The 15,927-nt window shown below is 35.7% G+C and overlaps 1 protein-coding gene across 2 annotated transcripts in view; it reads right to left on the reverse strand.

Annotated features, from left to right (window-relative positions):
* Nucleotides 1–6,853: 6,853 nt before the first annotated feature.
* The window catches only part of mas (trypsin-like serine protease domain-containing protein masquerade), a 419,698-nt gene continuing 410,624 nt past the window's right edge, over nt 6,854–15,927 (reverse strand). For both annotated transcript variants that reach the window (XM_083142029.1, XM_083142020.1), the window contains 2 exons: nt 12,706–12,860; nt 6,854–9,782 (listed from right to left, as the gene is read on the reverse strand). In XM_083142029.1, the coding sequence (XP_082998155.1) occupies nt 9,615–9,782; nt 12,706–12,860 (323 nt within the window). In that variant the 3' untranslated portion in view covers nt 6,854–9,614. The remainder of the gene's footprint in view (nt 9,783–12,705; nt 12,861–15,927) is intronic.

The raw sequence follows: 15,927 nt of genomic DNA on the forward strand, positions 1-15,927 counted from the left end.
ATAAAAGTTTTTTCACTCCACCCTACTGCACACCCACTAGAAAATACGATATTTTAAATGCAATGGAAAGCCCTTGCTAAATTGTCTAACTTGCACTTCATTTTATGTTCGAAATCCATATTTGGTTTAAAATTTTTTTACCCGATAATACAAGGTCTACCTTTAGTTATACGGCAATGTTTTTACAGCGAAATATGCGTACACTCATTTTTCATGCTTTGAACACGTGATTGGAAAATTCACTCCTTCCTTAAAAAGAATGTAAGTAAAGTGCATGAATTGAAACTAATAATGTAGGTTAAATTGTACATTATCCAACTTTAGAAAGAAACTAATTTTTACAATAGCCTACTAAGTGCGACGATTATACATTTTTCAACAATAGGTATGCAAGTTCCTTTCCTAAATGTTTTACGCTATAACATTCTGTTCATAAGATTAAGAGAAGCAATGAACGTTAAAATGCTTTAAAAGTTGTGGCCGTTTGTGTGCTATTAAAATAAGTTTTGCTGTTTACGTTACGATCAGGGATCGTATAAGACAAAACACCGTAACGGTAATCACATTAAAGATATTTGTATAAGGAGAGGAAGGAGACAGAACTACTGTCAAATCTTCCACCGTCTTACGCCAACAGAAATGCAACTAGCAACACAAAGCACGTTGGAAAGAAAACGTGGTTTGACAAAGCTGCCTGTTATACATATCCTGAACAAAGAAGGGTGGAAATCATTCTTAAATCATTCACGAACATAAAACCCTCGCGAAACAATACATCAATCCACGCTGGTGTGCTTAACCCACCCCTCGACTCCTACAACACTCACTTCAATTTGAAGTCTTCAAAACCGAATCCAGTCAAATGTCATGCGAAATATGTAACTCACTCACCTGTGGCAGCCTTGCACCTATTCTGCGAAGAATTGTAAGTAATCATGTGCTCAAAGTTCTTCAACACGATTCGCTACGTTTTACCTTGTAGAGCACATGAATTTTTTTCGAATAATGACAGAAAAAAGGTCGTACCTAAAACCACCATACCACAGAAATTATCACTTCACACTTCAGTACTAAATCGGAAAACGATAATCGGTTCAACAACAGAAATAACACCTGCAAAACTTTACATCTGCGTCTCAATATACAAGTGTTCATAAAAAATATGAAAATAAGGATAAATGTTGACACTGGAAGATAGAAGTGAACCACCGCGGCCGAGCGATTACTGCTGATATATACATTTTAGAACGAGAAATCACCGCTAGGTGTCAGCACATGCAATACTTCTATAGAACCTTGCATAAATTCTGCATACTGCAGCTTCATTTATTTTAAGGAAATTACGCATTCATGCCATATCTTCAGATTTTAAAAAATATATATATTACAGGAACAATTTTCTTAATCCTTGTCAATCCTGGTAACGTTATTCATTCTTCTTAGATATTAAGCTAAAATGCATTTAAATTGCACGCAAATTATTCTCGAAACTGAATTACGTACTTCCAACGAATGTAGGAGTAGGAAATTAATACATCTAATTTGAAAGTGAGTTAGTGACAAAGGTGTTGGAAATTTTATTAATTCCAACTTTCACGTAACAGCAGGTAAGACTCAAGTATATGAGGATTTAAAATATAAAATAACATTACTGCTGCAAATACTTGGCGAACCCTTTCATGGTGTAGTGGTAACACAGTCACCTTGTAGACAAGGGATCTTGGTTTCTATCTCCTAAAGAAGCACATTGCATAGGAGTTCGTTTTTTATATATTATAAGTACATCAGCACATAGGCTATTTTGCCGTCACTCAATACAGAGCCCCTTAACTAAAACAAAATTGAGGACTGGACCCTAACAATAAAATAAAGTATGTATCCTAAAAACTTCTGCAATGAATTTTTAAAACTGCGCCCATGTTCATTCATTCATTCATTAACAAGAAATAAAACTAAAAATACCTGAACCCAACATGGCCTAGTACCCAATGTGGCCTATTTGCTGTTTCCAAGTAGTTATAAGATTAATTCAACAGATGACGTTAGTATGTCATTTAGACTGTCCGAATGACATGATTGAACCTGTTGGCTGTACCTATAATGCTGTAACTTGAGGACAAAGAAGCGAAATAGCTGGATTTCGTGATTTTGTTCTACGTGATCTTATATTGCATATGGAAGTTATTACTTACTACATCTTCCAAGTGATAGGTGTTTATATCTCTAGGCCATATTATGGTAGCTCATAATTTGTACTTTACAACAATGTACTTAGTTTAGACTTTACTAAAGTCCTGTTTAAAACGAACGAACAATGAATACTATGTTAGGTGGACTCAATATGGCCTACATAGGAATATATCGTAAAGAACATGTGCAAATGTAACGTTTGTTACTCTTATCTTCACGTAGTGTGTCTGGGAGTCACTGAGGATGCTGAGGGACCTTTCATTTGCCCAGACTGTGGTGTGTAATCTATGGTCAAGTTATAACACGTCACTTCCTTGTTTATTGGTTTGTAAACGATGTTATTTCTTTGTATAATCTCATTAAGTCGTTATGTAAATAAGTATATTAATATAGTACTTATATACCTATAAAAATAACATTCTGGTACTTTCTTTACAATTTCTGCTGCATTTCTTGGTGTGAAAGTACAAAATATACCACTAGGCCATATTGGGTAACTTTAGACGTTACTTTTTTAAAAAAAACCTTCACTGCGCCCATGTTAATATTTGGGACTGACTCCAATTTTCAGTAAACGTTCAAAAATGTTCCCTCTCTTGAATCTTGCAACTAGTTTTACCTTTCTGACTTTGTACTCCATTAGAAACAATCGCAAACCTTACGTAGGCCATATTGGGTTCAGGTACCTTATATTACTTCCGACGATAAAATCTCGTTACCTATGAAAAGCTGAGGCTGTAAAGGGCCACTCAGCATACACAAGGACAAATACAGAACAACAGGACTCCTGACCGTGGATCCAGGCGGCAGAGCCTCCTTAACCTGCAAAAGCAACGGGGAAGTGAGGGCACAGTTGAAAGTATAGGTCCAGTCCCGATTAGCCTATGTGAGGATTAAGTGGGCTTAAAACAAATTTTTGAAAATGTTGAAAATATATTACACTTTGGGAAAGTTGTCCTTTTGTATGTAGTTGATAAATATCATGCCCTCGCGTGCGAAAATCTTCGTACCTACTGTATTGGAGACAGTGTGTGTGTGATCCCAACATATCTAATTTGTAAATGCATTGGTACAGTGTGAACCATGAGTATTACCGTGCAAATTGTCCATCAGTATGTTCGTGTGCTTTATTTGACCCAATAAGAGCTTCAAGAATTAAAAGAAAACTGAAAACACAGCTGTTGACAACTTCTGCACCAGCATACATAAAAATCCATCGCTTAGAAACACATATGATGTAAGAGAAAAATTAATGAAAATAGTCATGGACAATTTGCACGGTAATACTCATGGATCCAACCGTACCTACTGTATGTATGTTAATTAAAGACTAAAATTGGTAAACGCTGTAAGTGCCGCAATAATTCAAACACCGTTTTCCACGTTAAACTGTGAAATGTGCCATGCTTTATAATGTGGTAAACGTTGAATGTGGGTGGTAGCCCTCTACGTAGTTCAAAGGGCGTGTAAAGAGGTCACTAGTGTGCACTTTCTTACGGGCTGATGTAATGAACGATGCGATTTCCCAACACTTTCGGTTTTGGCACTTACAACGTTTACCACTTTTAGTCCTCAATTTAGCTCTAGCTGGTATCTCTTCTCTGGGAATCCTGTACCCTATTCTTGGGGTCTAGGAGAAAATGACATTTCTTTCTGAAATGGAAAATCTGTATCGAAATGGATACTTCAACGCTTCCGCTTCGATGTCAGAGAAGACTCCATCGACTCGCGATCTTGGCGCCGAATTTTCAGGAATTACGGTGTTTCGTTTGGCGGCGGGGGGTAGAGGTAGGTAAGCGTATTAATACGCTTTCATATTTCATATAATCATCATATATAATGAATTTTTTGTAGGGGTGTCAGGCTGTTGATATAAAAGTGAATAGTATAAATATTAATGAGTTGTTGTTAATATTATTATACGCCTTAATAGTCTATTTTTATGGTCGATTTCTTCTTACTATTATTATATCCTTGGGGAGACATCTACTCGATCACTGGACAAGTGGTTATCCAGCACAACTGTCTTTCACTACTTTTTCACGTTTCATGCAGTTAATGTACTGATAGCATAGTCATTCTATTATAGTTAAAGATTGGTTGATTTGTTTTATTTTACTTCGCTTTTTGTGCCACTTTTGGTTAATTTGCGAAGATGGGGATGAGTGATGATATGATGAATGGACACACAGAAACATCCATGCCCTGTCGTCGTAGTGCGATGTGCTAACCACTCCACCACGGGAGCCGGCATTTTAGTTATAGAGAAATGTTTGTCATAAAGTCTACGTTGGGTGACGTCTCGCATAAAAATCTCATTTCTTGCGATTTAGAGAACTTGTGGGAATATTTATTCATTGGATTAAACGGCATAACATGCAAATATGAAATTTTGCTCTGGTTTCTGCATTTAAACTCTATTTTTTGATCTAACACATTTTCTACTTTGGTTATTCCTTTGGAATAGTAATTACCGTGTATTTCTGAATCCAAGACGAGGTTTTTTGCAGCAATTTAGTGCCCAGAAGTATGGGGTCGTCTTGCTCTCGCGGCATATGATGTGGAGATGGGAGTGAAGACTCTCTACTATGGGAAGAAAAGCAAGATCACAATGACCGTGGCAGTGACACTGCAGATTCTGTGAACCATTCCAGTGAGGAGGACTAAGTGGGATCTGTATCTGATTTTATTTTTAGTGTACCGGTACTTTTATTGACTCCCTCAGTTACTTGTAATAAGGTAACCATTTGAAAGTTTTGAAAATAGTTTTTCTGTAATCCCTTGTTGAAAAATGGGGGTCGTCTTGGATTCAGAGTCGTCTTGCATTCAGAAATATACGGTAATTTAGTATGTTTACTTCTGTTTTGTCTATAAAAATAATAAGCTTCTTGCTTTATTACAGTTTGAAATGCACGATGCTTCATTTTCAGGAGAGGTCGTGTTATCGGATCGACTCCCCATCCCCATCCTCGACACCAATCTTCATCCGCATCGTCACGAGTAACCCAAAGAGATCGAAAAGGGAAGTTAGATAACTAAATCAACCAAAAGAAAAGAAATAGAAATTGGAAGGAGGGTTTCTCACAGCCTGGTGCAGAAATGTATATGTCAGGAGATACATAGCTCCACATTGAATTAACATCTTAAGACTGAAATATTTGTTGATAACAAATACAACTACAACCCTCTCCGAAATTTTGAGAAAAATCTCCCCCCTCCACCGAAAATCTTCATCCTAGTGGTTGATGAGAACCATTCATTGAAAACAAAACTTGACTTCTTAGTTGCACAACAGTGGCTCAACGTGTTACATAGGTTGTGTCCTAATTGCGAACAGTCCTAATTGCAAACAGTACCTACATCGTCCTAACTGCGAACACTTAAAAGTGAGGAAATACTTTCATGTCCTAATTGCGAACACATGTAACAGAAAAACCTGTTTTCAAAAACTAATAAGGGACCCAGAGAGACAGCTGGTTTGACTAGCAACAATAGCTAACCTGAATCACTTATCATGGTCTTCTACTTTGTAAAGCCTTCTATAGTCAATTCACCCTTTCAGTCTATCTAACTTCCGTGTGTAATTTCTTGAAAACTTCTCAGTGCCAAAAAAGATGTGGAACTGCTCGAAGGTATAAGTATAGTGTCATATGTTTTGAAATTTGAATTTTAAATTAATAATTATATTATTAAATGACGAAGCTCTTTTCAGTTAAGTGTGCAGTATGTAGTCGTATATGGAAAATACGCCACACTTTTATTATTAAATTATTTATACTTCGGCAACGACTTTAATTATCTATGTTCCAACAAGGCACTGACCAGTCTCAAAGTCCCTTCAAAAAATCGTTAAGAAGACACTGGAAGTGGAAGAGAAAGTTGTAGATCAAAAGACAGAAATTGTGTTCGCAACTAGGACACTGCCCTTCGAGGTTAATCCTGTTTACGCAGCAAGTGTTCGCAATTAGGACGACACCGTTACATAGCCTTTGGACTAACTTGAGTAAAATACCGCCGCTAGCCAGGTGGAGAAGGCTTTCTGCGTGATTGAATTTGCAAAAACAAATTCTGTTACTATCGTGCAGAAGACGGTATGGTAAACAACCACCAACAAGGCAGTCAATCTACGACTGGAGTAACAAATTTAAGGAAACTGGTTGTCTGTGCAAGGGGGAAAGTCCTGGGAGAGGAGAACTGACTATCGCATTGATATCTGTCGTGTTACAAAAGGGTCACACATAGAACACTTGTAACTTACCAATGTAAACTTCAGGACGTACCCTTGAAACCACGTAAGTATTTCAGCCCTATTATTAAAACTCTTCTTTCCATAAAACTTTGAAAGTGTCTATTTCTTTTAGGCTAACCCTGTATATCCTGATCACTTATTATACATATCCATTGTGGTTACATAAAACCTACTACGAACATATTTGGCTCAGCGCTATTTTAAAAGATTATGATTTTTTTGACCGTATTACACTTTTATATGAAGCATTGTATAGATTCGATTGTGTCACTTGAAGCAACTAGAAAGCGATTTATCACTGGCCATGAATTGTATGCTTAAAATTCTGCACAAAATCTAATTTTACTATTTGACCTTGTCCTTACACTTAGAGTAAAACATGGTTGTATTAAAAATACTTTATTTTCACAGCCTAATATTTACAATGAAATAGCCTAGGGGAAATGTCTACATTTACCAACGAATACAATAATATATCTTACATATTTTCCAAACAAATTGAAACAAATTATATCAAGTTTGGTGCCTAAATGGTATTTGTATCATATTAATGTTCATGGTAGTATTTTCATTACACTTTACATTAATCCTTTAAAAAACTACACCCAATAACTGATTATGAAAAGAATATTATAATTTGTAAAGGCAAATAATACTACGTGTTAACTGGTAGACATTTTTGTCTGCATAAAGCAATGAAACATATATTTTCCTGAGTTTTACCCTGAATAAAAATTCAGCTTTGATTCTACATTTATTCATGGATGCAATGATTGCAAGCAAAATTCAAAAGTGTTAATTACCAAATCAAAAAAAAAAAAAATTAAGTTAAAGTTATTAGTTTATGTACAATATTAAATTCTTTACACATTTCATTTTTTATATCCATAAATTGTTCGTGATAGTTAAATAGACTTGTGGTTCACTGGTTTTGGATTTTGTAGTTTACTGTGATGTGATAATTCACAGTTAATTTTACACTGGTTGGAGTGTCTAATTAATACCAGGATTTTTATATATATACAATAATAATATTGCACTTTCTGTATCTATGTAAGATATTTTCTCAACATTTCATAAGACATACATATTTTCCTACATTCATATAAGATTAGCGAGAGCTGTAGTGGGTCTAAAATATGGTAAACAATGAAGGTTGAAATAACAATTAGGAAGGAATAACATAATGAACAATGACAACTTGAACTATTACATTGTCACATTCGAGTACTATATGTAAATGCATATATATACACAAAAGGTTATTAAACGTTGTTACTAGGAATAATGTCAAGAATCATTGTCATCTGCTGAATTTTCCGAGGAAGGGAGAGGGTGGGAATACAAGGCATATTTTTTTTTCAAAATAATGTTGTACCCTCATAAAACACTGCTTCGTTTTAAAGTTGTATCACTCTTTCTTGTAATTATTAAAACCTTATAATAATTCATGTAAATTACTGTGACTAAAATGAATTATATGTGCAAAATATCTAGTTCTAGGCTGATATTAATTTTCATATAGGTCTTACCACCTTCCTCTTTCTCTAATTTCTGTACGCCCATGCCAAAAGTTAGTTTAATCAGGAAATATATTTGTCAAATTTGAGAAACTACCAATTTTACGAAGAAAAATACAGGTGTGGAGACATGGTTTTCAATTCAAGTGGCATTGTTTTACCGATTTCATGATTTCGATCCCAAGAGAAGCGTATGTTATGTCTGACGAAAGATCAAGAAGAATAAATATTTGTCATTAAAAGTGCAATAATGTCGTTTTTTACATACACTGATTTTTTATGACAAGTATTTGTCTTACTACCAAGTTACTTTTGTGTATTAACTTTAAACCCAATTTACTTAATTTTAATTAAACTAAATTGCATTTTTTTTATTTATCTCTGTGTTTGATCACATTCATTTCCCCTGCTATTTGAAGAGTACATAGTCCAAGACCAACCCAATTTCCCCTTTACAAAATGTTGAGAGCGTTTGATAGGAAAAAATTCCATCAATAACAAAAAACATGATTACAGTTCTTGGTACTATTTTACATATGTTTACACATTTCTATCTGCCAACCCATGTGGTACTGACCAGTACGTAATAATTTAAAACAGGTAGTGTATTTTTATTAAAACAACAGTGAATTATTTACGAAGATATTACTTTTTAAAACGTGAAAACAATTTAGAGAATGGAGGCTATTTTCGAACTTTCTGGCTTACTTTAATGTACAATTTTTCTAAAACCCTTTATTTTAAGGACACAAATCTTACAAATTGTACTTTCATTAAGCAGTCTAAGATTCCCTATATGTACTAAGGATAGTTTCAAATTTGTTTACTCTTGTGACGATTTCCAATAAAAATACACTAAAATTGTCCTGTCTCAAATAATTACATAAGATAGTGGTTTTCAAAAGATGTGAATATAACTTGCTAAAAATAAATTACTACCTGAAAGAAGTCAACGAAACCCACAACTGAGGTAGAAAACTGTACAGCACAAGTTAAAAATAAATGTAATAGGTTATCTCAACATTTAAAATATGTCTCTTTCCAGAGTATATTTAAATAAAGGAAATATATTTACGTTGTTCTAAAGCTTGTTGGATACGTATAATTAGGAAGGTTGTAGTTACACGTAAAGTATACCGTGTATAAAATAGCTTCTCGAACTCAATCTAAGAAAGCATAATCATGCTTTGATAGTTACTAAAAGTTGAAGATATGTATGCTGAAATTATTTATCTAGTTGTGGTAGTATTTGTTCTGAGGAAAGATGACATGAAGAAAGTTTAAATACGACTCCATTACCTATACCATCCTGCTAATATCTTATATCACTTAACATCTTTATACTTAACACATTCTAGGTTCAAAAAGTTTTCATGAATCAGCAACAGGCATCATTGAAGAGAACCAATTTCTAACGCCATGCCTATTGTCACATGTTGTAATTTTGCCTACAAAAATGAAGGATGAATCTTACCATCTATGTATCTTTGAAATGTGGCTAATTGGAAGTTTACTCGTCAACAATGCGTTCTTTCCATTCTTGTACCACCAAGAGCAGAATACTCATACGTCTTCGATAATGCCACTGTTATCTTTTGCGAACAATAGATGCATTTCTTGCTTTAAAGTCTATGATAGTCGTTGTTCAGTTAGTCCTACAAGTTGTTAACACTTATGATCTGGTTGATCCAACCGATGAATGATGATACTTTTACATATACACCTGGTACGTCAGCTCTCCCGCATCCAAAGCCCCAGGACACAAGGCCTGCCAGCTCGAAGAAGCCATCATCTTGGCAGACCAATGGGCCACCTCCATCACCCTGCGAATACAACATCGTTACAATAATGGTGCAACTTATTGTTTCCCAAGTGAACATTTTTATCATACTTATTTTCCTTAACACGAATTTCTAATAAACTGTACAAGTCAGTGCCGGATCTACAAATTTTAGCCCCTCCTGCAAAATATTACCCGTACTTGTGAAAGGAAATGTCTAAGCTTTTGTGGTTATTCAGTGTCTTCAACATACTTATATAAACACACACTGAAGAATCTGAATAACAGTAACGGTTTTCATATTCTATGAATATATAATGAGAAGGAATGAAGGGAGGTATTTTCGAGTGTCAACCCTTAGGTAAGATAGCCAAGATGCTACATTGACGGGTAGAATAAGAAACAGCATTATAGCAGTGAATATATCTGGAAAGTTAGGCAGAATTGTACAATACTTTTCATACAAGAGACTTCCAAATCATATATAGATGAAACTTTTGATAAGTAACTTTCGAGAACTGTTTGAAGGAACAACAATTCAGGTAGAGCAAATTAGGTTAATTGGTCCCCAAAGTAACTAGTAATTTCTTTCCATCCACGGATTTTTCGTGCCTTGCTCCGTCTTGTTGGACTTCTAGTAGGACCCGCTTCGCCTCTTGGCTCCTAAGTACAGTGAACGAATTTGATAGTGTTTCGTAATTTATGTACCGCAATTTTGGTGCACTCAATTTACATTTTTGTAAACTAGAAAAAAGTTTTGACTTTCACTGAGAATAATGAAACGCTAATTACTCGAAGTAATACAAAAATCCAATAATGCCGGTCGGACTGCATCTTGGACAACAATGCTGTATAAAGAAGCGACTTGCGGCACTACTGAAGCAAGTGTAGGCACAGGCTCAACTAGAAGCCCCGCATCACAGAGCTAGGGAAGAAAAACTTGTGGTTAGAGGGAAATTAATATTTAGTTTGTAGTATAGAACATTAAACAGAAGTTTTATACCCAAAAACTACTTCATGTTAGCCAACCTAAAATGAATAACGAATACTTCCCCTATTCAATATATAATATGCAAGGCAAGTGCCCCCTAAAGTCTTGCTTCAACCTCCCCCCCCCCCCCGCACTGCGGGGTTTTTGCTGTTTGTAGCGCTGGCACTGTGCAGAAGGCAAGATATAAAATAAGACCGTAAATGTACTTTTGGTATATTAATTAACAATTTATTGTTGTTTTTCCACTTCTCTAGAAAGAGCGACGATAATATTAAGTAATGATGGACTAGATAAGAAAGCAAACACATACACGTCTTACCCCCAGTGCTCGAAGCGAGGACGGGGGATGTGGGGGGATGCTATCTCTATGTTGTTCCATACAAGCACCCCCACCTATCACCAAACTCGACCAAACATCCCCCAGCTAAGAATTTTCACTCAGAGCATTATCTTACCAAAGGTTCAAACCTAGGACTCTGTTGTAGATCGTTGTGCTAACCACATTTCACTACAGAACCCGTTTTCTAAATATGCAAAAGTATTTTTTTGTAATTTGACAACGCCAATTCAATTATTAAGATTCTACTTTACAGATAGTCCGAATTGCCATATCCATAGTAGTACATGGTGTCCACATAAACTCTAAATGTATTTTCCCCGAGTTGTTCATAACATTATTTTTTTTCCAGAGTATTCTATACACTCATTGCAATGTCCAGGATGTCAATCTTGATGAATCTGTAACAGTATTTTCCAAGGAGTCGTGAAGAAATTGGAAGAGGGTTTGGGGATTTGAAATATCCTCGAAAAAGTATGACAGATGAGGAAATTAGGGGTTGAGAGCATAAGAGGATCATGATGTCCTACCATGATATTTGTCAAGGAATATAATGACTGAAAACGTTTGGTCTGATGAAAAAAAATCTCAAATCTGAGATAGTAATTACAGATATTTCACCTCTTGAACGTATTTTCAAGTCAGCAAGAAGCATAAAGCTTATGATGTAGATTAGTCTTGCCAATAATTCTTGTGTAATATGCAAGCCGAGCAGGAGAGCCTTGAAGGTATAACAGAGACCTCTAAGAAACTCATTTACATTCCACTCTAAATGTTTGTGACCATGCTGAAAGGCATGTTACTCTGGGTATAACATGAAGGCCACAACTTCCAATCCGGAAAAAGTGTAGATCTTCTTGATCTGAATCTAAATTGTTAGAAAATTCATTTAAACGAGTCCGATTTACATTTGAAACATCGAAATTATATTAAAGATATATACAAACAACTGCTGTAATAATCTGGTTTTTCAGTAGGCAACAGCTTCAAATGTGTGTCATTTGTTTATCAATTAGAAGATATTTACTTCTTTTAAATTCTTTTTAATTATTTTAAAATCGAAAATATTTATTCATACATGACGCTTAAAATGAAGTTCCAAATAACTATTATAAAATTAGTTGCATGAGATATATTTTTCCATTTATTAAAGGAAATTTTCATATAATAAAACTTTAAAAATGATTGTGAGTTCTTTACATGTTCAGACCTTGTTGCAAATGTAAAAATGTTGTGATACTGTGCTGCCATCTATGAACAAAAATTATAAATGAAGAATATCTAATGGCATCAAACGACATTAAGAGTAATGGCATATCTACAACAGGAAAGAACAGAGGTTCAAAGCACTTGAGTAACTAATCTGTGGACAATAATCTCTTTACATAGGGTAAAAGCTGATGCTGTAAACGGGTACTTAATAAGAACAACAGACAAACAGGACAACATGCAGCGCTACAGAGGATTACACTGGCCTTAAGTTCAGACGCCAGAGCCTCCTTGCATGCACAAATACAGTTTACCATGGTGTACTATGTGGAAGAAAGGTTGAATTTTAGATGCCTGGGTGAAAGGTCAGTCCTTACACCACTGGTCGAAATCATATCACTTTGTACATAATTTTGATTAATGTATTACCTGGCAGGCGTCGTTGCCTTCCTCCCCTCCTGCGCAGAAACTACTGGCAGGGAGGATGAAAATCTTTTCCGTCACAGCGTTTATCTTCCTGATGCACTCCGCGTCGCTCACGATGGGAATCTCCGCTTCACGCACCCTCAGAGGTATTGGTCCAGCTGGAAGGTACAAAAGAGGCTTCAGAATTGGAAAATCGACACGAGAAAGTAAAATATGACACACATTTTACATTTTAAAAAACACTCAAAAATATATAAGGACATGTCCAAAATATATCCAGGATTCATAATTCGTCCACAAATTATTAAGTAACCAATGATGATGGTATCACCAAATTTTATAAATTTAAAAATTCTTTGTTTTCTGGTGAGTTTGTTCCTGCTTTCATTTCGTGGACAAAAAAATCAATCAGCACTTTATTTAACGAAAAGTATTCCTTCCTTTACAAACTAAATATTTTCTTGGCCTTTGTTCTTTATGAGTACGTACATTTCTATCAGTGCCTGTTTTTTTCTAATGTCTACTTTCTATCTTTTGTCTACCAGGTGTGTGTGCTTTGTCTACCAGGTGGCGCAAAAGGCAGTTTACCCATAAACAAATTCAAGTTTATACACAAAATTCAAGTATACACACAAAATACAAGTAGATACACAAAATTCCAGTTTCAGTGGTTTTGTTCTAAATGTGTGAAACGATCAACACCAGAATTGCAAATACCATGCAGTAAACTTGTATCATTGTTGATGACATGAAAAATATTGATAATAATGCATTCAAATCTGCCGGTGATGATGAGTATACCAACCACATCCTTAACAATTCCCCACAAAGCAAAATTCCATGGCGTCAAATCAAAAGAACGCGCAGGTCAATCAATGGTAGTACCACGACGTCCACTCTTCAAATGTGTCATCTAACAACAAACAACCACACTACAACAAGCCAGAGACTCAACTGTCGACAAAAGAATAGCGAGTGCACTGTTGCCAATGTCACATGACAATGTTACCAACCGTATACCTAAAAAATATTACTTAGCACAAGAAGCACACACTATCGTAATACTATTATCAATGTGCTTTTTGGGTAAACTGACTTTTGCGCCACCCTTAAGTTGCCTCATATTTAATGCGTAAACTCCATGATACGGCCTATTTCGACCCCAGTGACGTAGTGGTTATCACATCGCGCTACGATGCCAGCGGTACCGGGTTCGAATCCCGGCCGGGGCATGGATGTTTGTGAGCTTCCATTCATAAATTTCATCATATCATCGCGTTTTTGTGCACGTTTGACTGATTTGATGCTTATTATGGGATTCTCTAAATTTTTAATTATAATATTTTCAGTTCTCCCTATCATTTTACGTGTTCATAATATTTATTTAATTCTTAGACAGTCCGCCAGTTAAATAATGGAACATACCGTATTTTGCGTTGACCATGTGTGAATGCTATCTATAAAGTAACGTGTTCATAGTGTAGTGTGTCCATAATGTACAGTAACACTTCGTGAACATGCGATGGACACTCTGGGAGACATGCTGTTATGTTGAGGATGTGGTCACGAGGTCGGTGTGGATCAACGAGCGAACATGAAGTTTCATCAAAAGCACCCTGAGAAACTACTTGCAGAAAGAAACATTTTCTGAATTCCATGAATGAAATTCCAGGAGCATCCTGAACCAGCCAGCTGGTTCCTGCTCCACGATAATACACGCTGCCAGCAGGTAGTGGTAGTCCAGATGTTCCTAACCCGAAAACAAATTTGCCTGTGTTGAAACTACCCCCCTTCTATTCCTCATTCATTCCCCTGTGATTAGCATTGTTTCAGAAAATGTAGTTCCCTATAAAAGGCGAATATCTAAATCTGGGACGTTGAGTTTTCGGATCATACCTCATGTAAAATAACAAAACTACTTTCAATCATTGGCCAACAGTGTCATGGGGATGGAGGGATGTACTTTGGGTAATAAATAGATAATGTTCAAGTAATTTATTCCCTTTTGTCACGTGCCAGTTCGGAAGACACAATAAGAAATGCAAGAAAGAAATGTTTCCCGAGAGCGATGACAGATGGCAGCACGCCATATAAAGAAGAGCAGAGTTCATTGTAGAAACTAGGAGCGGAGAAGAGCGATGATATATATTATAGTAAATGCAAAATATATAAAGGAAGAGTATAAAAATTATAGAAGGAGTGATTGAAATGTTGTATATAGCCAATTAAGATAAATAAGAATATGCTCATATATGAAACAATTAGGAAAGTTAATAAGTGAGCAAATGAATTCAGAAATTGTATCTCTCCTTTTTGATCCTCTGACGAGGACAACATCGTCAGCTTTTGTATTTGTCCGTCCTTCGGTGGCGCTGTGGTCAATTTAGACGCCCCGAAGCACTTACGGTTGCGCTTCTTATTAGACGCACTGGGCCACAGGCAGCGCTTGCTGTTAGCGATCCTGGGCTATTCCCCTTTTGGTCGTTACATAGGAGGTGGCGCTATTGTCAGTTTAGGCGCCCCTAATCTTTCTATAAGTATAGCTTGTATCGTTTGCCAAAGAAACGGGGAAAGCGAGCGCATATATGTAATATATAAGATTACGATTTAAAAGGGAAGAAATAAATTAGAAGAAGGAAAAGAAGAAGAAGCCTTTTCCCAAAATAGAAGGAAGAAAAGAAGAAGAAGCCTTTTCCCAAATCAAAGAGATGAAAAAGAAGAAGTCTTTTCCAAAAAGAGAAAGAAGAAGAAGCCTTTTCCCAAAATAGAAGGAAGAAAAGAAGAAGAAGCCTTTTCTCAAATCAAAAATAGGAAGGATGAAGAAGCCTTTTTTCCAGAAATTACGAGAAGAAAGAAGAAGATTTCCTTTTAAGAAGAATATAACCGACGTAAAGCAGCATATAAATATATATATTTCAATGTATATACAAGCTTCGCTATATATTTTCTCTGTATTGTGTATAGTTTCCAGAATATAGATCCGCATTTAACTATATCCTCTTGGCTATAAAACGCTTTCTTATTTGGAATTCTCGAATAAAGAACCTATCCCCTGAGATTAAGATATCTGTAGCCGTGGTATAACTTTAGTTTAAGAAGTGCACTAGAGGGACGTTGCACTTTTCATTTCATGATGATTCTCATTACTTAACCCACTTACTACACTTTATTTAGCTTCTATTTCCTCTTCTCTCCGCCCCTATTTCCCGTCTCTTATTTGTTATT

This window comes from Lepisma saccharinum, chromosome 1, assembly GCF_977018435.1.
Source record: "Lepisma saccharinum chromosome 1, izLepSacc3.1, whole genome shotgun sequence".
NCBI lineage: Eukaryota > Metazoa > Arthropoda > Insecta > Zygentoma > Lepismatidae > Lepisma > Lepisma saccharinum.